The 23,481-nt window shown below is 35.7% G+C and overlaps 1 protein-coding gene across 1 annotated transcript in view; it reads left to right on the plus strand.

The window, feature by feature from the left end:
* TTN (titin) overlaps positions 1–23,481 on the plus strand; it is a 408,614-nt gene that overhangs the window by 318,023 nt on the left and 67,110 nt on the right. Inside the window, exons 222-263 of the mRNA XM_074212758.1 lie at positions 43–327; positions 538–689; positions 2,316–2,463; positions 2,579–2,756; positions 3,087–3,208; positions 3,297–3,584; positions 3,676–3,972; positions 4,077–4,263; positions 4,917–5,032; positions 5,121–5,420; positions 5,627–5,926; positions 6,189–6,294; positions 6,393–6,589; positions 6,677–6,982; positions 7,085–7,363; positions 7,903–8,202; positions 8,314–8,616; positions 8,730–9,092; positions 9,448–9,750; positions 9,882–10,181; positions 10,368–10,664; positions 10,780–11,064; positions 11,169–11,462; positions 12,368–12,667; positions 12,789–13,097; positions 13,849–14,039; positions 15,027–15,456; positions 16,238–16,546; positions 16,666–16,814; positions 16,910–16,942; positions 17,037–17,166; positions 17,264–17,563; positions 17,679–17,996; positions 19,260–19,556; positions 19,651–19,950; positions 20,034–20,348; positions 20,430–20,578; positions 20,674–20,824; positions 20,920–21,201; positions 21,735–22,037; positions 22,772–23,074; positions 23,173–23,454. Of these exons, the coding sequence (XP_074068859.1) occupies positions 43–327; positions 538–689; positions 2,316–2,463; positions 2,579–2,756; positions 3,087–3,208; positions 3,297–3,584; positions 3,676–3,972; positions 4,077–4,263; positions 4,917–5,032; positions 5,121–5,420; positions 5,627–5,926; positions 6,189–6,294; positions 6,393–6,589; positions 6,677–6,982; positions 7,085–7,363; positions 7,903–8,202; positions 8,314–8,616; positions 8,730–9,092; positions 9,448–9,750; positions 9,882–10,181; positions 10,368–10,664; positions 10,780–11,064; positions 11,169–11,462; positions 12,368–12,667; positions 12,789–13,097; positions 13,849–14,039; positions 15,027–15,456; positions 16,238–16,546; positions 16,666–16,814; positions 16,910–16,942; positions 17,037–17,166; positions 17,264–17,563; positions 17,679–17,996; positions 19,260–19,556; positions 19,651–19,950; positions 20,034–20,348; positions 20,430–20,578; positions 20,674–20,824; positions 20,920–21,201; positions 21,735–22,037; positions 22,772–23,074; positions 23,173–23,454 (10,557 nt within the window). The remainder of the gene's footprint in view (positions 1–42; positions 328–537; positions 690–2,315; positions 2,464–2,578; positions 2,757–3,086; positions 3,209–3,296; positions 3,585–3,675; positions 3,973–4,076; positions 4,264–4,916; positions 5,033–5,120; positions 5,421–5,626; positions 5,927–6,188; positions 6,295–6,392; positions 6,590–6,676; positions 6,983–7,084; positions 7,364–7,902; positions 8,203–8,313; positions 8,617–8,729; positions 9,093–9,447; positions 9,751–9,881; positions 10,182–10,367; positions 10,665–10,779; positions 11,065–11,168; positions 11,463–12,367; positions 12,668–12,788; positions 13,098–13,848; positions 14,040–15,026; positions 15,457–16,237; positions 16,547–16,665; positions 16,815–16,909; positions 16,943–17,036; positions 17,167–17,263; positions 17,564–17,678; positions 17,997–19,259; positions 19,557–19,650; positions 19,951–20,033; positions 20,349–20,429; positions 20,579–20,673; positions 20,825–20,919; positions 21,202–21,734; positions 22,038–22,771; positions 23,075–23,172; positions 23,455–23,481) is intronic.

Below are 23,481 nucleotides of genomic sequence, written 5' to 3' on the forward strand. Positions count from 1 at the left end.
GCTAGACTGTATTTTATAACGCTTTAATTTTCTCCTTCATAGTTGAACCAACAATGGATTTAAGTCAATTTAAAGATGGACTTGAAATTATAGTCCCAAATCCAATCAAGATCCTTGTGCCAAGTACTGGCTACCCAAGACCAACTGCAACCTGGTCTTTTGGAGATCAGCTCTTAGAAGAGAGTGATCGTGTGAAGAAGAAAACCCTATCTGCTTATGCTGAGCTTGTCATTTCTCCAAGTGAACGTCCAGATAAGGGCATTTATACATTAAAACTGGCAAACCCTGTGAAAGCAATTTCTGGAGAAATCAATGTTAATGTGATTGGTAAGAAACAAAACTTATATACATATATATATATATATATATATATATATATATATATATATATATATATGTCTGTGTGTATATATGTGTATATATACATATTTAGTATATGTGTATATATTTACATATATATTTACATAAATAGAAGTGTGCAAACCTTAAATCATTATTGTATTACCAAATGTTAATGATCTCAAATTCATTCCTCAGCTCGCCCAGGTGCACCAAAAGAACTGAAATATGGAGATATCACCAGGGATTCAGTTCATTTGACATGGGAACCACCAGATGATGATGGAGGAAGCCCACTGACTGGATATCTTGTTGAAAAACGAGAAGTCAGTCGTAAAACATGGACCAAAGTGAGTACTTCACTGGGTTAAATGGTCTCCACAAAGCACATTTAGTAGTAAATCCCACAAATTCAACTAGGTAAAGTTTTCTTTGAAACATATTATTCTTGGGGACAGCTCTATCAGTAGATAGAGCACCAGCCCTGGAGTCAGGAGGAATGAGTTCAAATCCAGACACAGACACTTAATAATTACCTAGCTGGGCAAGTCACTTAACCCTATTGCCTTAGAAAATTCAAAAAAAGAAAAATATTAATTCTTAGGCAGGTTCCTTAGTAGATATGCAGCATCCTTTTTAAGATAGTGAAAAAGTAGCCCTTGATTTTTGTGAACCTGAAGTGATTTTTAAAGATATTGACAAACTGATTTGACCCATTGTAAGCAAACAGTATTTACCTCTGTGTGTTGTAGGACAATTTAAGGAGAACAAGTACTTTCTTTCCTGATAAGAATAATTTTTAGTCCATAAACTTTAAAAAGTCTACATAAATTCAAGTCATTACCATCATTAGGGTCAGCAATGTGATGCAGTAAATAGAGTGCCAGGCCTGAAATCAGACTCATCTTCCAGAGTTAAATCTATCCTCAGATGCTTAGTAGCTGTGTGAACCTGAGTAAGTCACTTAATCCTATTTTCCTCAGTTTTGCCATCTATAAAATGATCTAGAGAAGGAAATGGCAAACCTCCTACAGTGTCTTTGCCATGAAAACCCCAAATGAGGTCATGAAGAGTCAGAAGTGACTGAAACAAGTGAAGAACAATATCATTATTGGTGGTGATAGCAGCAACAGTAGTAATAGTAGAATAATAGTATTCCTCCTCCATTAGAATAAATTTGGTACCTGGGACTGGCCATGACTTCCTCCTTAGCACCTTCCAGGATCAATTTTTTTCTTTTATTTTACATTCAAATTGTTTTTCTCACATTCTAAGCTCACCAGATGGCAGGAATATATCTACAATTGCACTTAATTCTATGCAGGATATTTAGAGAAAAGTATGGCATAAACAGAGAACTAGACTTAAAGTCAAGAAGACCTGGGTTCAACTACAACCTCTGACATTTACTTTCCTTGTTTTCATCACCTGTAAATAAAGACAATAATGGCTTAGAGCATCTGATTCACAGTAGGCTTGTTGTAAGGTTCAAGAAAAATTATATATATATATATATATATACACAATACTTTGCAGATGTTGAGGTACTATGTAAATAAGACAATTGTTATCATTAAGGATTATTTAGCTTCTTCTTAGAAGCAGCTTGATGGAACCCAAAGTCAAGAAGACATGAGTTCAAATTCACCCTCAAGTACTTATTATCTGACTGTCAGCGAGTGACAGCCTCTTTCTGCCTTAGCTTCCTCATCTGTAAAATAATAATAATTATAATAATAGCACCTTTTTCCAGGGTTGTTCTGAGAATAAAATAATCTTGTAAAGCACTTGGAATATCTTTCAAAGCACTACATGCTTTATTAATTATTACATTTTCTGTGATTTTTTTCTCTAAATGAAGCTTTTTGTTTTTGACAGCATTTTGTCCTTGAAGCAGTTTTCCAAAATCAATGTAAAACCATTTGCTGAAAGGCTTTGTAGGACTAATTTATTACATCTCTTTGGGTTTTTCCTAGGTTATGGACTTTATAACTGACCTAGAATTCACTGTTCCTGATCTTGTCCAAGGAAAAGAATACTTATTTAAAGTTTGTGCTCGCAACAAGTGTGGCCCTGGAGAACCTGCTTATGTTGATGAACCTGTAAATATGTCAGCTCCTGCGAGTGAGTCATTCTGTGATGTTTTAGAGCCTATTATGTTGCTTTTTGTTCTTCAATATATTGATTTTTAACATTGTACTTATTTCATATTGATAGGCATTCTCTTTTATATTTATAGCTGTGCCTGACCCACCAGAAAATCTAAAGTGGAGGGATCGAACAGCCAAAAGCATTTTCTTAACATGGGATCCACCAAAACATGATGGTGGTTCACGCATCAAAGGATATATAGTAGAAAAATGTCCTCGTGGTTCTGATAAGTGGGTAGCCTGTGGAGAACCAGTTGCTGAAACCAAGTATGTTCTTTAACCCTAGAACACAAAAATGCCTTTCATTTGGGAAATGTTTCAATGCTATATAACTTATTTTTTTATTAAAAACTTTTCTTGTCTTTTTCTGAATGATTTAAACAGGTTTAAATTATATTTCATTATTTAAAGTTTTGTTTTTGTTTATGTTTTTAAATAAAAATATAATATTTCAAACTTGATTTTAATGAATGGATATCATATACCTTTAACTTATGCACTAGTATTTGGAAGCTATTTGGAGGGGAGAATACTTATATTATTATGATCTATTATAGATGCAAAAATACAGTACTCAGAATTGTATTTACTTGACAGAATGGAAGTGACAGGTCTTGATGAAGGCCAATGGTATGCCTATCGTGTAAAGGCTCTGAACAGGCTAGGAGCTAGCAAACCATGTAAACCAACGGATGACATTCAGGCTGTGGATACACAGGGTATGCTCTTTTTTTAGAAAATTGTATCTACTTTATCTATTATTTTAATTTTTCTTTAAATTTATTGACAAATTAATTTTCTCTTCAGAGGCCCCAGAAATCTTCCTAGATGTGAAGTTACTTGCTGGCCTCACAGTGAAAGCTGGCACAAAGATTGAACTGCCTGCTACAGTGACTGGCAAACCTGAGCCTAAGATTACTTGGACAAAGGCTGATGTCATTTTGAAGCAAGACAAAAGAATTACCATCGAAAATGTTCCAAAAAAATCAACAGTGACTATTGTAGACAGCAAGAGAAGTGACACTGGTACCTACATTATTGAAGCTGTCAATGTCTGTGGACGTGCGACTGCTGTGGTGGAAGTCAATGTTTTAGGTAACAACATGTTCTTCTTAAGAGTCACAAAGAAGCTCATTCATGAAACCAAATAGGATACAATTTACTGTGTATTTTATGCTATCCACAGATAAACCTGGACCTCCAGCTGCATTTGACATCTCAGAAGTTACCAATGAATCATGTCTTCTAACATGGAATCCTCCAAGGGATGATGGTGGTTCCAAGATCACAAACTACGTAGTAGAAAGAAGAGCAACAGATAGCGAAGTGTGGCATAAGCTCTCATCGACAATAAAAGATACAAAGTTCCAGGCTACTAAATTAACCCCTAATAAAGAATACCTATTCAGAGTTGCAGCAGAAAATATGTATGGTGTGGGTGAGCCAGTCCAGGCTAGCCCAATAACAGCTAGATATCCATTTGGTGAGTTAATGTCCATGACATGTCATTTAACATTGACCTGAATGACTAGGTCAAGTCTTAAGTGCAAGTGAAATGTTAATTATATTGTCCTTTTAAAAATATAGATCCACCTGGACCTCCAACACGCCTTGAACCTTCTGATATAACTAAAGATGCTGTAACTCTAACATGGTGTGAACCAGATGATGATGGTGGTAGCCCAATCACTGGATACTGGGTGGAAAGATTAGATCCCGATACTGATAAGTGGGTTAAATGCAATAAGATGCCAATAAAGGACACAACATACAGGTATAAAATGGGGAAAAATACATAAATGAGCTAATGAGTAATAATTCCTCTATTCTTTGAGATATAAAAGGACTTTAATACAAGTACATTAGAATAGTAGCACATTGACAGACTGATCACTTGAAGATCAGTCCTCTAATTAATCATTATCAATATCATTTCTGCTTTGCCTGATTTTGTTATAATGTTTTGCTTTAATATTAAAATAATGTCTCATTTATGTTTTAATAAATTCAGTAATTTAAAATCTACTCCATTGATGGACAAGCTTATTAACTAAATAGGAACATAGTGATCTTTCTAAAGTCTCTAAAGAATTTAGAATTTGAGTTCCTATTAGATTACTGCCATTGCTAGCATCATTAGATTATAACATAGTTTGGCAAATTACAGATACTATCTTCATAGTAATAAATATTTTTAGCATTAAATCTCAGACAATTTCAGATTTCTAATAAGCACAGCATAAAACATGTATATACTATATATTATAGCAGATTTGATATATTATAGCAGATAGTGATATATTATAGCAGATTTGATAATCTCATATATAAAATAAGCATATCTTCAATTTACTAATAATCTTTAATTATTATATAATTTGTGATATAAAATAATTTGTTGATATATAATTTGTTCTCAATTTAAAGGGTAAAAGGTCTCACCAATAAGAAAAAATACAGATTCCGTGTCATCGCTGAAAATCTTGCTGGTCCTGGCAAACCAAGTCGATCTACTGAACCAATCTTAATAAAGGATCCCATTGGTATTATGCATAAAGTTACTTGTATCTACTTTAGTATTTGACAGAAATTCTTACACCTTTAAAACTAAATTATTTCTTGTTTTTACAGATCCTCCTTGGCCCCCTGGCAAGCCAACTGTGAAAGATATAGGCAAAACATCTCTCTTGTTGAATTGGACAAAACCTGAACATGATGGAGGGGCAAAGATTGAATCTTACGTAATTGAAATGCTAAAAACTGGAACGGATGAGTGGGTTCGAGTAGCTGAAGGTGTTCCTACCACTGAACACTTACTCAAAGGACTCATGGAGGGGCAAGAATATTCATTCCGAGTTAGAGCAGTAAATAAGGCAGGGGAGAGTGAACCCAGTGAACCAAGTGATCCTGTACTTTGCAGGGAAAAACTATGTAAGTCGTTCTTCAATGTAACTCCATCTTCTCTTTATTGAACATATCACTTACTAATATGTATCTGAATGCTGCAAAGCAACTATAAATTCTTCTAAATTCCACACCATAAATTATTTTATAACTCCCTAGTGCTTTGGCAAAGACTAAACATTTGACCAAACAAATAAAATTAAATTCGAGTTTCTGTATTTCTCTTCCTATAGATCCCCCATCACCACCTCGCTGGCTGGAGGTCATTAACATCACCAAAAACACAGCAGATCTAAAATGGACAGTTCCTGAAAAAGATGGAGGCTCTCCTATTACCAACTACATTGTTGAAAAAAGAGATGTGAGGCGCAAAGGCTGGCAAACAGTAGATACAACAGTAAAGGATACCAAATGCACAGTCACACCACTGACGGAGGGTGCTTTATATGTGTTCCGGGTTGCTGCTGAAAATGCTATAGGACAGAGTGATTATTGTGAAATTGAAGACTCTGTCCTAGCCAAAGATACCTTCAGTAAGTGTTCTAACATTATTATTAATGATTGAAAATATTATAATTAATAATAGTATATCAACATTGATTTATTAATATTGATCACATAATTATATAAAATATAATTGCATATTATATTGCTAATAATTTAATAATTAGTTTTATTAGATTATATTAAGTTGTTATAATATTATATTATATGTTGTAAATTAGTGATTAATATTTGAATAATCAATATTTTTTCAATGAATGTTTTACTTATCAATCCTTTTTTTCTGCCTAGCCACTCCTGGACCACCCTATGCCCTAACAGTAGTTGATGTGACCAAAAGACATGTTGACCTAAAATGGGAGCCACCAAAAAATGATGGTGGAAGACCAATTCAGAGGCAAGAATTAGACCAATGTTTGAAATCAAATTTATAATAAACTTAAAAAGTCAAACATGTTCCCCTAAAACTAATGAAGTATTTTATTACTTCAACAGATATATCATTGAGAAGAAAGAAAAATTAGGAACTCGTTGGGTCAAGGCTGGAAAGACCTCAGGACCTGACTGTAATTTTAGAGTAACTGATGTTATTGAAGGAACAGAAGTTCAATTCCAAGTGCGTGCAGAAAATGAAGCTGGGGTTGGTCATCCAAGTGAACCCACTGAAATCCTAGCCATTGAAGACCCAACAAGTAAGTGATCATGCATGTTTATCTGCATGGCATAGAGTTTTCAAAATGACAATGCAGAGTCAATATATCTCTTTTCTTTCTCTTTAGGTGTTCCTTCACCTCCCCTTGACTTGCATGTAACTGACGCTGGCAGAAAGCACATTGCCATTGCTTGGAAGCCACCAGAGAAAAATGGGGGAAGTCCTATTATAGGATATCATGTTGAAATGTGCCCAGTTGGCACTGAAAAATGGATGCGAGTCAATTCTCGTCCAGTGAAAGATCTGAAATTCAAAGTAGAAGAAGGTGTTGTTCCTGACAAGGAGTATGTTCTGAGAGTGAGAGCTGTCAATGCTGTTGGAGTCAGTGAACCATCTGAAATCTCTGAGAATGTTGTTGCCAAAGACCCAGATTGTAATTATGATATTTCTATAGTACTTGATATTTTTATATAATTTATTAATACTAGAACCTTTTTTACATCATCTCTTCATCTTTTTTCCTTATATTTTACAGGCAGACCAACCATTGATCTGGAGACGCATGACATTATTGTCATTGAAGGTGAAAAGTTACATATTCTTGTCCCCTTCAGAGCTGTGCCAACCCCAACCATTACTTGGCATAAGGATGGCAAAGACCTCAAAGAAAGTGACAGATTAACAATGAAGAGTGATCACACTACTGCACACATTGAAGTGCCCAAGAGTGTCCATGCTGATGCTGGCATTTACACCATTACACTTGAAAATAAACTGGGTTCAACAACTGGCTCCATCAATGTCAAAGTCATAGGTAATAATCATTCTTTGAAGTCACATCATTAACTGGACATATTACAGAAACAAGTGGGAAGCATAAATATGAATGACCTTCCTTTCTGATACTGATCATTTCTTCCTGTCCTTTCCATGTGATATCCAAGTTACCCTGCAGGCTTTTCCCCTTTTCCCAAAGACTCAGGTTCTAAAGTGTGAGTTTGGGGCAACTAGGTAGCGCAGTGGATAGAGAACTGGCCCTGGATTCAGGAGGACCTGAGTTCAAATCAGGACTCAGACATTTAAGAATTATCTAGCTGTGTGACCCTGGACAAGTCACTTAACCCCATTTGCCTTGGGGGAAAAAACAAACAAAAAAGAGTGAGTTTGATAATTAAATTGTTAGAGAAATATAATTTTGTTAAGTAATGAGACATATACTAATTTTAATGAAATATATAATAAAATGCAATAAAAATGATGCTTCCTAGATTATAAGAATTTATATTTATTCATATTCAATACTTCTAACCTTTTTGTATTTATATAACAATTTAAAAATATTATTTGAAATAGGCCTTCCTGGACCATGTAAAGATATCAAAGCAAGTGATATTACCAAAAGTTCATGTAAGTTAACATGGGAGCCTCCAGAATATGATGGTGGCAGTCCAATTCTTCACTATGTTCTGGAACGTAGAGAAGCTGGTAGAAGAACATATATACCTGTGATGTCTGGTGAAAACAAACTTTCTTGGACTGTAAAGGATCTTATACCAAATGGTGAATACTTCTTCCGAGTGAAGGCTGTGAACAAAATTGGTGGAGGCGAATATATTGAACTGAAAAATCCAATCATTGCTCAAGATCCAAAGCGTAAGTTTTGGCACATACATGTGCCAAAAAGGATTCAGTGTACATTTTTATTTTAACAAAATTTTTATTTTTACAAAATTCTTACATATACATAATCTTCTTATCTCACAGAACCTCCAGATCCACCTATTGATGTTGAAGTTCATAACCCCACAGCAAAAGCAATGACTCTTACATGGAAACCACCTTTGTATGATGGAGGAAGCAAGATAATGGGTTACATCATAGAGAAAATAGCTAAAGGTGAAGAAAGATGGAAGAGATGCAATGACTTTTTGGTCCCTGTTTTAACCTACACAGTGAAAGATCTTGAGGAAGGAAAGGAATATCAATTCCGTGTAAGGGCAGAAAATGCCGCTGGCATAAGTGAACCTTCTCGTGCCACTCCTCCAGTCAAAGCTGTGGATCCTATTGGTAATTTAGTTTTGTCATATTTATATCTTCCCTACTATAAACTAAGTGGGAATATTTGTCTGATTGCATTGTTAAAACTAAAGGTAATACCATATTTTTAAAAACCATTTTAGATGCACCAAAAGTCATCCTGAGGACAAGCCTAGAAGTTAAGAGAGGAGATGAAATCTCTCTTGATGCAACTGTTTCTGGGTCACCTTATCCAACTATTACATGGTTAAAGGATGAGGAAGTGATTAGACCTGAGGAAATTAAAAAGCGCCCCACAACAGTGATTAGGAGGAAGAAAGGTGAAGTTCAAGAAGAAGAACCATTTGTCCTGTCTCTGGTAGAACGGCTGAGCATTGACAATAGCAAACAAGGAGAATCTCTACTACGGGTTCGTGATTCTCTTCGACCTGATCATGGCATGTATATGATCAAAGTGGAAAATGACCATGGTATCGCCAAAGCTCCCTGTGTCGTCAGTGTGCTAGGTAGGCATTTCAAGGTTTTATCCTTCTAATGATATTTCTACCAAAAATGGAGTGAAAAACCAAGGCAGCCAAGGGAGAAATCATCTCAGAATCATGAAGTGATCAAGAGATAGTTATAAGGAAGGAAAAATAAACACTTGGAAACATTTTCAGTTTCTTTTCTCATACTAAAATGATTGGAAAAATCAAATTTCACTCTACTCAAGTCTTCCTACCATGTTTCGTCACTATTTTGTGAAAGCAGACATTGGGGATAGAATATCTATTGCCCAAAGGGCAAACTAACAGTTATAGTTGCCATGGCAGTCACCTTATACTAACTGTTTGAAATCTTTGTTTTCATTTCAAATATTAGATACACCTGGGCCTCCAATCAACTTTGTATTTGAAGATGTTAGAAAGAATTCAGTCACCTGTAAATGGGAACCTCCACTTGATGATGGTGGCAGTGAAATCATAAACTATACTTTGGAAAAGAAAGAAAAGACAAAATCTGATGCCGACTGGATAGTAGTTACCTCAACACTCCGGCACTGCAAATATAATGTGCCTAAACTGATTGAAGGAAAGGAATATATCTTCCGCGTAAGGGCTGAAAATAGATTTGGACCTGGACCACCATGTGTTTCAAAACCTCTTTTAGCTAAAGATCCATTTGGTAATATTTTATTACTATTTATCTACTGTTTTTACCATATATTTTGTATTAACATTAATTGACCAAGGTAGTAAAATTAATTCTTTGGGAAACATCAGTGATATTACAAGTTGTTTTGTTTTGTTTTTCAGAACCACCTGATGCACCTGATAAGCCTCTTGTTGAAGAGGTTACCAGTAATAGCATGCTAGTAAAATGGAATGAACCTAAAGATAATGGAAGCCCCATTGTGGGCTATTGGCTTGAAAAACGTGAGGTCAATAGTACTCACTGGTCTCGTGTCAATAGAAGTCTTATAAATTCTTTGAAAACAAAAGTGGGTGGCCTTCTGGAAGGATTAACCTATGTCTTCAGAGTATGTGCTGAGAATGCAGCTGGTCCTGGAAAGTTTAGTCCACCATCTGATCCCCAAACAGCAAGGGATCCAATTTGTAAGTAATTTTTAATATAACTGGTGATGAAGTTAGGGATTTAGAGTGGGATATAGAGATGGGGAATAATTATACCCATATTTTACAGACATATATATATATACAAAACCTATATATGTTTGAATAAATATTTGGATAAATGCTTAAAAACAATTAGTGAGTTTTGGTAACTTGTAACCTTTCTAGCACCACCGGGACCACCTGTTCCAAGAGTGACTGACACAAGTACTACCACTATTGAATTAGAATGGGAGCCCCCAGCTTACAATGGTGGTGGAGAAATCATTGGCTATTTTGTTGATAAGCAATTAGTTGGCACAAATGAATGGTCACGTTGTACAGAGAAAATGATCAAGCTCCGCCAGTATACAGTCAAAGAAATCCGAGAAGGTGCTGATTACAAACTTCGTGTAAGTGCTGTTAATATAGCAGGTGAAGGACCACCTGGAGAAACGGAACCTGTCACCGTAGCTGAACCTCAAGGTAAATGCTTCATCTTCAGAACTTCAGAAAAAAAATTTTTTTTCCTGCAGATGAGTAAAGTTTCTGTCTTTTCATTTAGCTTCATATGTTATTGTTTTTGTTTTTTTTCCAACAGAGCCTCCACATGTGGAACTGGATGTTTCAGTCAAGGCTGGAATCCAGATAATGGCTGGGCAAACCCTGAAAATTCCAGCCATTGTCACTGGCCGTCCTGTTCCTACCAAAGTATGGACTATAGAAGAAGGAGAACTAGATAAAGATCGTGTTGTTATAGATAACGTAGGAACCAAATCTGACTTAATTATCAAGAATGCACTGAGAAAAGATCATGGTAGATATGTGATCACTGCGACCAATAGCTGTGGTTCCAAATTTGCAGCAGCCAGAGTTGAAGTTTTCGGTAAGAAAGAGTCGTGGATTTTGGGGGAGCAGGGGCAGGGGATTCCTACATAATGACATTTTTTCCATTTTTTTTCCTCTTATGCAACATATTTCTTTTCTCAGATGTTCCTGGCCCAGTTCTTGACCTTAAACCTGTTGTAACAAACAGAAAGATGTGTCTACTCAATTGGTCTGATCCAGCAGATGATGGAGGAAGTGAAATCACAGGTTTCATTATAGAAAGAAAAGATGCCAAAATGCACACTTGGAGACAACCAATAGAGACTGAGCGATCTAAATGTGACATCACAGGTCTTCTTGAAGGACAAGAATATAAATTCCGTGTTATAGCTAAGAACAAGTTTGGTTGTGGCCCACCCGTTGAAATAGGACCAATCCTTGCAGTTGATCCATTAGGTAAAATAATCTCTTTATAAATAGAAATCAATTGAATAATCTTTGATTCTAGGCACCTTAGTTATCTTTATATTTTTAAACCTTCATCAGTCAAAATTTCTAAAGGTTCATAACACTATTGGTAATTAACACATTATATTTGCCATAATTTCAAAACAACTCTATCTTAAAGCAAACATAACTTGCATAGTCTTATAAAACAGCAAAATATGTTCTTTCAATGCCTAGCAGCTCCCTACGAGTATGTTCTGGAAACTGTATTAACTTTTAAGCCAGTAGAATGGGTGGTAGATAACCATGTCATTCTAGTAGCTTAAAATCATTAACACAATTTTCAAAAATATTCAGTATATATTTAAGGAGATAGAAACTTATGATGCAACCATAGAGGTTCATTCTTAGATTAAGATTTTTGACAGGATCAATTTCTTTCAACCCCATTTTCCATTCTATCAAACCTCACACTTTAAAAAATAGATTGGGTCTCAGATATTGGGGGATAGGAGAGGAAAAGATAACAAAGAAAAGGAAAAAAATCAAAGAATGGAAATTAAATCTAAGGTAAAACTTATGAAGACTGTTACAATATAAAATGCAGAAATGAAATGTTTTGTTAACATGTATACATGGCAGTGGTCATTAATGTTATGGTCATAATCCAAGTCAAAATCTCTGAAGAAAGTACCTCCCCCAAAAGAGCAGCCCTCCTCCTAGAAAGTGAAAAAGACAAGAACCCAAATCTGAGCCTTGACTATTGTGGAAGAAGGTTTCTATAAAGGACTTATGTAAAGACATTATCAAATACATCACATGAAGAACTAGTGGCCTTGAAATTTGTACCAGTAGAAAAATTATATATGGGTACATATCTTGTGCTTAAAATTTTAATCTTTTGGTGGTTCCAGGTCCTCCAACAGCACCTGAGAGACTCACATATACAGAAAGGACTAAGTCTACTATCACCCTTGACTGGAAACCTCCTCGAACTGATAATGGTAGTCCTATTCAAGGATATATTATTGAAAAGAGAAGACATGACAAACCTAATTTTGAAAGAGTTAACCAACGACTCTGCCCAACTACCTCTTTCTTGGTGGAAAATCTGGATGAACACCAAATGTATGAATTCCGGGTCAAAGCAGTCAATGGTATTGGTGAAAGTGAACCATCTTTGCCTCTTAATGTAGTCATACAAGATGATGAAGGTATGATCATTTAATATAGTAATATTAATTGGTTCATGGGTAGGTTCATTATAATTATATGCTTAGTTCCTAAGGTAAACAAAGCTCCTTACTACAATCCTGTATGTGTTTGCTTTTCCAGTTCCTCCAACTATCAAATTGCGCCTCAAGGTCAGAGGAGATACTATCAAAGTGAAGGCAGGAGAACCAGTTAATATTCCTGCAGATGTAACAGGCCTTCCAATGCCTAAGATTGAATGGTCCAAGAATGAAAAAGTAATTGAAAAGCCAACAGATGTGCTTCAGATTACCAAGGAAGAAGTATCTAGAAGTGAGGCTAAGACAGAGGTTATTATTCCCAAGGCTGTCCGAGAAGACAAAGGCACTTATACCGTTACTGCCTCTAATCGTCTTGGCACAGTTTTCCGCAATGTTCACATTGAAGTATATGGTAAGTGCTTGTCAATGGGATGTCCAAAGGTAATTCAATGGCCATTTATATAGGGTATTCTGTCTCATCAGGCCTGCCATCTCCTTTATCTGTACCCCTTATCTGTACCTTGGCACAAATTAGGTCCTGGTGTCTGGAACACATTCCCTTAGAGGTTCTATCTTTCTTCAAAACTCAATTCAGGGACCACCTCCTATAAGAAGTTATTTGAATTGTCTCCAGAACTTGGAATTGAAATTTGCATTACTTTGCTTTTACTTTGCATTTACTTACATATGTAAGAGTGTACCTTCCTTTAGACTTCAACCAAAATGAAGATCAAAAGGGGTGAAATTATAAATATTAAAACATCAATGAGAAGCCCATTCAATTTTAATGAAAGCCTTACTACCTTGGAAGGGACCTAGGCTTGAGTAGCTCAACTGCTAAGAAATACCACGAATGATAATGAATTTGCCTCATCTTAGAGAATGCTTCCTTTCCTTTGTACTCAACCTCTCATCTGTACAAACTCCAACAGGAATCTGGGCAAAATAACTGCTTACCACAAATAAGAATGGGGACCTTCCCATAAGGAGGGAGGCCTCTTTCAGAAGAGGAAGAATGATCAGGGCATACTTTTACATGTATATGTTATAACCTTCATTAGAATGTAAGCTGCTGGAGGTCAGGTTTCTCGTTGTATCTCCAGGACCTAGTACTGTGCTTTGCTCATAGTAAGTATTTAATAATGTAATGTGTTTTCTTCCAGATCGACCATCTCCACCAAGAAACTTGGCTGTGGTTGATATCAAAGCTGAGTCCTGCTACTTGACATGGGATGCCCCTCTAGATAATGGTGGCAGTGAAATCACCCATTATGTCATTGACAAGCGTGATGCAAGTAGGAAGAAAACTGAATGGGAGGAGGTCACCAATAATGCTGTGGAAAGAAGATATGGGGTAACCTTTTCTGGGCATAAATTTATATAATTAAAATTCCTAGTAGCTAAGCAAGTGTCCCTTAGAATTCAATTATTACTCCTCCCCCAAAATTTTTAAATGTATTTTGTCATTGAAACACACAATAGGGGCAGCTAGGTGGCACAGTGAATAACCCTGGAGTCAGGAGAACCTGAGTTCAAATCTGGTCTCAGAAATTTAATAATTACTTAGCTGTGTGATCTTGAGCAAGTCACTTAACCCCTTTGCCTTGTAAAAAGCAGAGAGAGAGACAGACAGACAGAGTATCATGATGAGGGAGTTAATACAGGAACTCAGAAATCATCTATTTTTAGATATGAGTCAGAAAGCATGGAAAATACAAATATTTCTTATGAAAGTATAGCTTTATTTTTTCTGCATCTGCTACATACAATTATTTTTGTTGTATATACATAGTTTGCAATCTATGTGAAGATTCTAACTTCTGGCCTAAGATCCTAAAGCAGTTGGCATTTAACTGCTGACATTAATTACAATGATGACCCCATCTAGGTTCACATTTCCTCTCCTAAAAATCAGAGGTCAGCAAACACTACCCTAGGATCAGATTTGGTCCAAGAGGCAAAAACAATTTTTAATAATTTTTTATTTTTTTTAGATTTTTGCAAAGCAAACGGGGTTAAGTGGCTTGCCCAAGGCCACACAGCTAGGTAATTATTAAGTGTCTTAGACCAGATTTGAACCCAGTTACTCCTGATTCCAGAGCCGGTGCTTTATCCACTACGCCACCTAGCTGCCCCAAATTTTTAATATTTTGAAGCAAAATTTTAATGTATTTAAAAATATAAAAGGTCTTCTTCATTTCTAAGCTTACCAAAACATTGCTAGGTAAGATTTTGACCCTTTCATAGATAATCATCTGGTATTTTAGTACTAAGTTATAAAAGTAAGACATGAAAGTGAGTACAATTTAAAATAATGCTAAAAAAATTTTTTGTCTCCTAGGTCTGGAAGCTTATTCCAAATGGACAATATGAATTCAGAGTAAGGGCAGTGAATAAATATGGAACTAGTGATGAATGCAAATCTGATAAAGTGGTCATTCAGGATCCTTATCGCACTCCTGGACCTCCAGGAAAACCCAAAGTTCTAGAACGTACCAAAGGATCAATGCTAGTCAGGTGGACACCACCTTTGGACAATGGTGGCTCTCCAATCACTGGCTATTGGCTGGAGAAGAGAGAAGAGGGAGGTTCCTATTGGTCACGAGTTAGTAGAGCACCAATAACAAAAACAGGATTGAAAGAAGTGGAATTTAATGTTCCACGTTTGATTGAAGGTGTCAAATATCAATTCAGAGCACTGGCAATAAATGCAGCTGGAGTTGGCCCTCCCAGTGAACCATCAGACCCTGCTGTAGCAGGAGATCCTATATGTAAGTATGCCTAAATTTGTATAAGATAATTGGTCATAACTATTTAGTGGAAAGTCTTGTAGTTATTTTCCCAAAATATTTATTGATGCAAAATAATTCATAATTTAAAATAGCAGAACAATATTTTCATTTACATAATAAAAATAGATACAAAAGAATTTTTAAATAAAATATAAAAGTAAAAGACAGTTAAGCTAAAGCTAAATTATTATAAATAAAGTGATCAAAGAATATAGAGACTGAGCACTTAACCTTTTTATCATGATAGCTCAATATGGGAAAACATGTTGAAAAAAGGAAAGGAAAAGGAAGTTTTCTATTTAATAATATTCAACCAAAAAACTCAACAAACTTATTTATTAAGTTCCTACTATGTCCACGAAATTGTGCAAGGCTACTGGGGAAGATACAAAATCTAAATTAGTCTTTCATTTTTAAACTGTCAATGAAAATGGGATATTGCTTTTATGTCTTCTCTCCTTTCTTCAGAATATAAAAATGATGTATAAGAAATTATAGGAGTGGGCAGCTAGGTGGCGCAGTGGATAGAACACTGACCCTAAAGTCAGGAGAACCTGAATTCAAATTCAGCCTCAAACACTTAATAATTACCTAGCTGTGTGATCTTGGGCAAATCACTTAACCTCATTTCCTTGTTAAAAAAAAAAAAAAAAGAAAAGAAAAAAAAGAAATTATAAGAAAGTCTCTTTTGCTGTATACATCTAGCCCACAATCACTTCCCAAATTTGATTTTGTTTTCCTTTTTTCTCATTGTTTTTAGTCCCACCTGGTCCACCTTCATGCCCAGAAGTCAAAGACAGAACGAAGTCAAGTATAACCCTAGGATGGAAACCTCCAGCCAAAGATGGTGGTAGTCCAATCAAAGGATATATTGTTGAAATGCAAGAGGAAGGCACTTCTGACTGGAAAAATGTAAATGAACCAGACAAACTTCTGACTACATGTGAATGTGTTGTACCTAATTTGAAAGAACTCAGAAAATACCGATTCCGAGTGAAAGCTGTAAATGATGCAGGGGAATCTGAACCCAGTGGGGCAACTGGAGAGATCCCTGCCACAGATATTCAAGGTACTGGTGCTAAATTAGCATAAGTAGTCCATGAGATGGTATGAGAATAGATGACTTTGTTATGCATGGAAAGTTCTCAAAATGATCGAAGTTCATTTATATTATTTATGATATTGCAGAGGCTCCAGAGGTTTTCATTGACATTGGAGCCCAGGACAGTTTGGTTTGCCGTGCTGGATCACAGATCAAGATTCCAGCTGTTATTAAGGGACGCCCAACACCAAAATCATCCTGGGAGTTTGATGGAAAAGCAAAGAAGACAGTAAAGGTAAAAACAAAGTTGCAATAATTCCCCCCCCATCATCAAATTGCTATTAGAAGTCATGTGCTACATTAAATTCTTCTTCTTTTTTTTTTTAACAGGATAACATTCACAATATACCTGAAGATGCCCAGGTAGGACAACTAAAAAAGTTATAATATCAATTGACAAATTTGGCAGTATGGCAATGCTGTAAAATACTAAACATGTATTATTTTTTTCATATAGCTTGAAACTGCTGAAAACTCTTCAGTGATTATTATTAATGATTGTAAACGAGAACACTCTGGCAAATATAGCATTACTGCCAAGAATAAAGCAGGACAGAAAACTGCAAATTGCAGAGTTAAAGTCATGGGTAAAATTTTAAAATTCTAAAATCATCAAATTAAGATGATTGGCTATTTTCTAGTTATTTTGGTGAAATCACTTATGTTGTCATTTGCCATCAACAGATGTACCAGGGCCACCCAAAGACCTGAAAGTCAGTGACATTACAAGAAGCAGTTGCAAACTTTCATGGAAAATGCCAGATGATGATGGTGGAGACAGAATCAAAGGCTATGTTATAGAGAAAAGGACTGTTGATGGGAAAGCCTGGACAAAAGTTAATCCAAACTGTGGCAGCACCTCATTTGTAGTACCAGACCTCATCTCTGAACAACAGTATTTCTTCCGAGTGCGTGCTGAAAACCGCTTTGGTGTTGGTGCACCTGTGGAAACTATCCAAAGAACCACTGCTAGAGATCCAATATGTACGTTTTAATCTGATACATCTTTTAAAGCTTAAATTGAAACTTATCTACTTTCAGCTAAAATGTATTATTATATTCCTTGTCTCATCTTTCCTTCTTTTTACTATTTTTAAAGATCCTCCTGATCCCCCCATTAAGCTCAAGATTGGCCTTATTACCAAGGATACAGTGAGTCTGACATGGAAACCTCCAAAAAATGATGGTGGTGCTCCTGTCACACATTATATTGTTGAGTGCCTTGCCTGGGATCCTACTGGGAAAAAGAAAGAAGCATGGAAACAATGCAATAGGCGTGATGTAGAAGAAACTAAGTTTACCGTTGAGGATCTCATAGAAGGTGGAGAATATGAATTCCGAGTCAAAGCTGTCAATGAAGCTGGTGTCAGCAAGCCTTCAGCAACAGTTGGTCCCATCATTGTGAAAGATCAGACATGTAAGTATGGAGGAAACTGTTGGCACAGATACCTTCTCATTTAATACTTTTCTAACTTTTAAGAATTGTTCGATGAATGACTTCATTGGAAAGAATATTAGAGTAGAAGTCAGCGACCCATCATTGAATCTTACTAAAATCTGGGCATGTTCTTTAATTTTATTTTCCCCATCTATTAAATGGTATTGTCATGTTTTGCTTGTATAGTATTCTCTTCTTCCATTCAAAGGAAGTTATTCTGGTTTTGTTCTTTAGTATAATCTGTTCCTTAGTAGACCTTTATAGAGATAAGTATTTACAGGAACATTACTTGATAAGAACAGTTAACGTGAAGATATTCAAGATTATAGACAGCAAAGAGAAAAGTGCTTAATTACAATTCACCTGATTAGCAGGAGATGCTATGAGCAATTTGTGTGTGTGTGTGTGTGTGTGTGTGTGTGTGTGTGTGTGTGTGTGTGTAATTTATATATATATATATATATATATATATATATAATCTTTTTTATCCCCTCTATCTCAACCTTCATATTTTTATTGATAAAATGACTGTGAAAAAGTAGGAAATTATAGGACTAAAACATGGTTATAATATAGGGATTGTTAAGGAAATATTAATCTACTTTGAGAAGTTTTAAGAAAATAAATTCACTTACATAAGCTTTTTGGGGGGAAAGTATCAAACTATTCTATACTAATATTAGTGTAACATTATAATGCTTAAAAGTTTACTAAGCATTATCATAACCAGAACCTTGTGAAGGTGGTAATGGTAATATTATTATCCCTGTTTTATGATGGAAGAAACTGTCAAAGAGTAAATGATTTACCCAAGATCATTAGGAAACATATGAAGTGGGATTTTAAATTAGGCCTCCTTACTCTGAGTCAAGCACTCCATACACTATGCCCTACTGCATTTATAAACTAATATTACTATAATAGCTATCTTGTTTTCCTCTGAGCTGTGAGGCTGTGGGGTCTATTCCCACTGCCTACCTACATTCTTTTCTTTATCTGGGCTGATATCTAAGTGAAGCATAAAATTTCCTCAAACCATATTTCTTTAGAAAGATAAATAAACAAGCCAAAAAAAGAGCCTAGCAGTTCCCCTCATAAAGTCACATCCATGATATAGATCATCAGACAGACTTATTTCTTATCTCTGCTATGGACCACATGGTTCTTGTTGGGGATGAAGCCAAATGAGAAATGAGACCAAATGTCTTCATATCCAATAACATGTTTTGTTTTCTGATCTAGGCCCACCATCAATTGATCTAAAAGAATTTATGGAGGTTGAAGAAGGAACAGATGTTAGTATTGTGGCTAAAGTTAAAGGAGTGCCCTTCCCTACACTAACATGGTTTAAAGCTCCTCCAAAGAAACCTGATGACAAGTCTCCTGTTTTGTATGACCATCATATCAACAAGCTTGTGGTTGATGATACTTGTACCTTAGTGATTCCACAATCTCGTAGGAGTGATACTGCCCTGTACACACTTACAGCTGTAAATAATCTGGGAACAGCATCAAAAGAGATGAGACTGAATGTCCTTGGTAAATATAAAATGCATATAAATGAATTACTCACATTATCTTTAATTTTAAATGTTTTTGTCTATTTAACTGCTCTTTTCCAAACTTTTTAAAGGTCGTCCTGGACCTCCAGTGGGACCCATAAAATTTGAATCCATTTCAGCTGATCAAATGACTTTGTCTTGGCTTCCACCTTTGGATGATGGTGGGTCCAAAATTACAAATTATGTTGTTGAGAAAAGAGAAGCCAATAGGAAAACATGGGTACGTGTTTCCAGTGAACCTAAGGAGTGTATGTACACAATCCCCAAATTACTGGAAGGTCATGAATATGTATTCCGTATAATGGCACAAAATAAATATGGTATTGGAGAGCCTCTTGACAGTGAACCAGAAACAGCAAGAAATCTCTTCTGTAAGTATGACACCATTTTCAAATGAAAATTCCTTTTTGTGTATTCTTACATTTTCTTACAAACCCATGTAACTCTTTTACAGCTGTCCCTGGAGCTCCAGACAAGCCAACCGTGAGCAGTGTAAAACGTGACTCCATGACTGTCAATTGGGAGGAACCAGAATATGATGGAGGCTCTCCTGTGACAGGCTACTGGCTAGAAATGAAGGACACAACATCAAAGAGATGGAAGAGGGTCAACCGGGATCCTATCAAAGCTATGACTTTAGGAGTTTCTTATAAAGTAACAGGCCTCATTGAAGGCTCAGACTATCAGTTCCGAGTATATGCTATTAATGCTGCTGGAGTCGGCCCTCCAAGCTTGCCATCTGACCCAGTAACAGCTAGAGACCCAATTGGTAAATCTTTAAACATTCAGTTTTTAACTTATCAGATATTTCATAAAGATATAAACTAACTAATGTAATGGTTTTTTCTAGCCCCACCCGGTCCTCCATTCCCCAAAGTGACTGACTGGACCAAATCATCTGTAGATTTGGAATGGTCTCCCCCAGTAAAGGATGGAGGGTCTAAAATTACTGGTTACATAGTTGAATACAAAGAAGAAGGAAAAGAAGAATGGGAAAAGGTAGGTAAAATTTGATGTTTTGAAAGCAAAAACTCAGTTTACTAAAAGAATTATTATAATTTTACAAATGTTAATGACACTTATTTAAAACTCAGGCTAAAGATAAGGAAGTGAGAGGAACCAAACTTGTAGTACCTGGATTAAAAGAAGGTGCATTCTACAAATTTAGAGTTAGAGCAGTCAACATTGCTGGCATTGGAGAACCTGGAGAAGCTACTGATATTATTGAAATGAAGGACAGAATTGGTAACTATTATTTTATGATTAATATATCTGAATTTTATTTTTAAATTGAAATATAATGGAAAAAACCACATTTAATTTGCCTTTTCCTGTCTCAGTTGTTCCTGACCTTCAGCTGGATGCTAGTGTCAGAGACAGAATTGTGGTGCATGCTGGTGGGGTGATTCGTATTATAGCATATGTCTCTGGAAAGCCACCTCCTACAGTCACCTGGAACATGAATGAAAGAGCATTACCAGAGGAAGCAAACATTGAAACAACAGCTATTAGTTCGTCAATGGTCATCAAGAACTGCAAGAGGAGTCATCAGGGTGTCTATTCTCTTCTTGCTAAAAATGCAGGTGGAGAAAGGAAGAAGACAATTATTGTTGATGTGTTAGGTAAGCAAGCCCAAATTTATTCATTCTGCAATCTTTTAAAAATTATTTTATCATTTTAGCAAGAATGAATATTTATCAGATAATACCTACATGTATAGTGCTTATAAATTCTGAAATGGGAGATATATTTAGTTCATTTAACTTAAAATAGTTACATGATAGTGAAATAGATTCTTTGCTTCGAAAGTTGGAACTTAAAAGTTTCAGTGACCTCGTCTCCAATTGTGCTCTGATTAATATAGACAATTTGCTGGAGGCAAGAAAGACAAGTCTCCACATCTACTAAAAACCACCTGGACCAGCACGTTTGCTGCTATCAGCAACTGTTTCCAAAATATTTCATTTAAATATGTATTTAAGCATACTAAAAAATTAGCCCAAGTGATTCTTAGAAATATAAATTATACCTTAACTTCTTCACTAAAAAAAATTTTCAATTGCTTTTAAAAAAAAAACAAAGATAACAAAGTAATGAACATAGACATCTATCTGAAATTTTCTCTCTATGATGAGAATTTTTCTTCTGTTATCAGATGTTCCAGGTCCTGTTGGAATTCCATTCCTTTCTGACAACCTGACCAATGACTCCTGCAAATTGACCTGGTTTTCTCCAGAAGATGATGGTGGGTCACCTATCACTAACTATGTCATTGAAAAACGGGAAGCTGACCGCAGAGCTTGGACCCCAGTAACATATACAGTCACAAGACAGAATGCTACAGTGCAAGGATTGATTGAAGGAAAAGCCTACTTTTTCCGCATTGCTGCTGAAAATAGCATTGGCATGGGTCCCTTTGTTGAGACACAAAATGAACTTGTTATCAGGGATCCAATGAGTAAGTAATATGTTTAAAGATTTTTTTTCACGTATTCAATGAAAGTTTAAGATAATAGCATACCTCTGGCTATACTTTTCATTTATTCTACACATACTTTTTAGGCATCCATTGTGCATCTAGAGAGAACACAGGAGGACACAAACAAATTTACATGTGTATGTGTATACATATACATGACATATGTACCTATGTATATGGGCAGCTAGGTGACACAGTGGATAGATCAACAAGCCCAGAGTCAGAAAGACTCATCTTCCTGAGTTCAAATCAAACCTCAGATATTTACTGGGAAAGTTACTTAACCCTACTTGCCTCAGTTTCTTCATCTGTAAAATGAGCTGGAGAAGGAAATGGCAAACCACTCCAGTATATTTACCAAGAAAATTCCAAAACATGACTGATACCATTAAACAACAATAACAAAATATAAGTAGTTTTGTGTATATATTTATAGCCTCAATAGAGATGAATAGACTGAGAGGCTAGAAACATCCATTTCTTTTTAGTTCTGACACTTAATGTGTGACTGAAAAAGTAACTTATTTAGCTTATCTAACTGATTACCTCCTCATTAGTTAAACAAGGGGATTTAGACTAGATAATTTTTCTAAGGTCCCTTCTTTACTTTGAATCAAAGTAAATAATTTACATTTAAGGAAAATCCTCAGGAAAGGGCTATTTGTCACATTGCTAAAAATTAATTTAATGGTTATCTCATATTTTTATTAAAGCTGTCCCAGAGCGTCCAGAAGACCTTGAAGTCAAAGAAGTTACTAAAGACTCTGTAAGTTTGACATGGAATCCCCCTAAGTATGATGGAGGATCAGAAATAATTAACTATATACTAGAAAGCCGTCTCATTGGAACTGAAAAGTTCCACACAGTTACAAAGAACAACTTACTTAGTAGAAAATTCACGGTTAAAGATTTGAAAGATGGCGATACTTATGAATACCGTGTGAGTGCCGTCAATATTATTGGGAAAGGCAAGCCATCATTCTGCACAAAGCCAATCACCTGCAAGGATGAACTTGGTAAGGGTCTCAGATACTTTTAATACCTACTGTATAATTGTGGATTTGTTATATTGTGACAGTAAAACTGATTTGATTTCAAAATTTGTTTTATTTAGCTCCTCCAACACTTGAACTGGACTTTAGGGATAAGCTCACTATTCGAGTTGGTGAAGCTTTTGCCCTGATGGGACGTTACTCAGGCAAGCCAAAACCTAAAGTCACATGGTTGAAAGATGAAACTGATGTCTTAGAAGATGATCGCACACAGATCAAGACTACTCCAACAACTCTTTCTCTAGAAAAGGTCAAAGCCAAACGGACAGATTCAGGCAAATATACCGTGATTGTTGAGAATAGTACAGGTTCCAGAAAAGGTTCCTGTCAAGTTGCTGTTGTTGGTAAGGATTAATCACAGTAGATCTATA

The sequence above is a fragment of the Macrotis lagotis genome, chromosome 1 (assembly GCF_037893015.1).
Source record: "Macrotis lagotis isolate mMagLag1 chromosome 1, bilby.v1.9.chrom.fasta, whole genome shotgun sequence".
Lineage (NCBI taxonomy): Eukaryota > Metazoa > Chordata > Mammalia > Peramelemorphia > Peramelidae > Macrotis > Macrotis lagotis.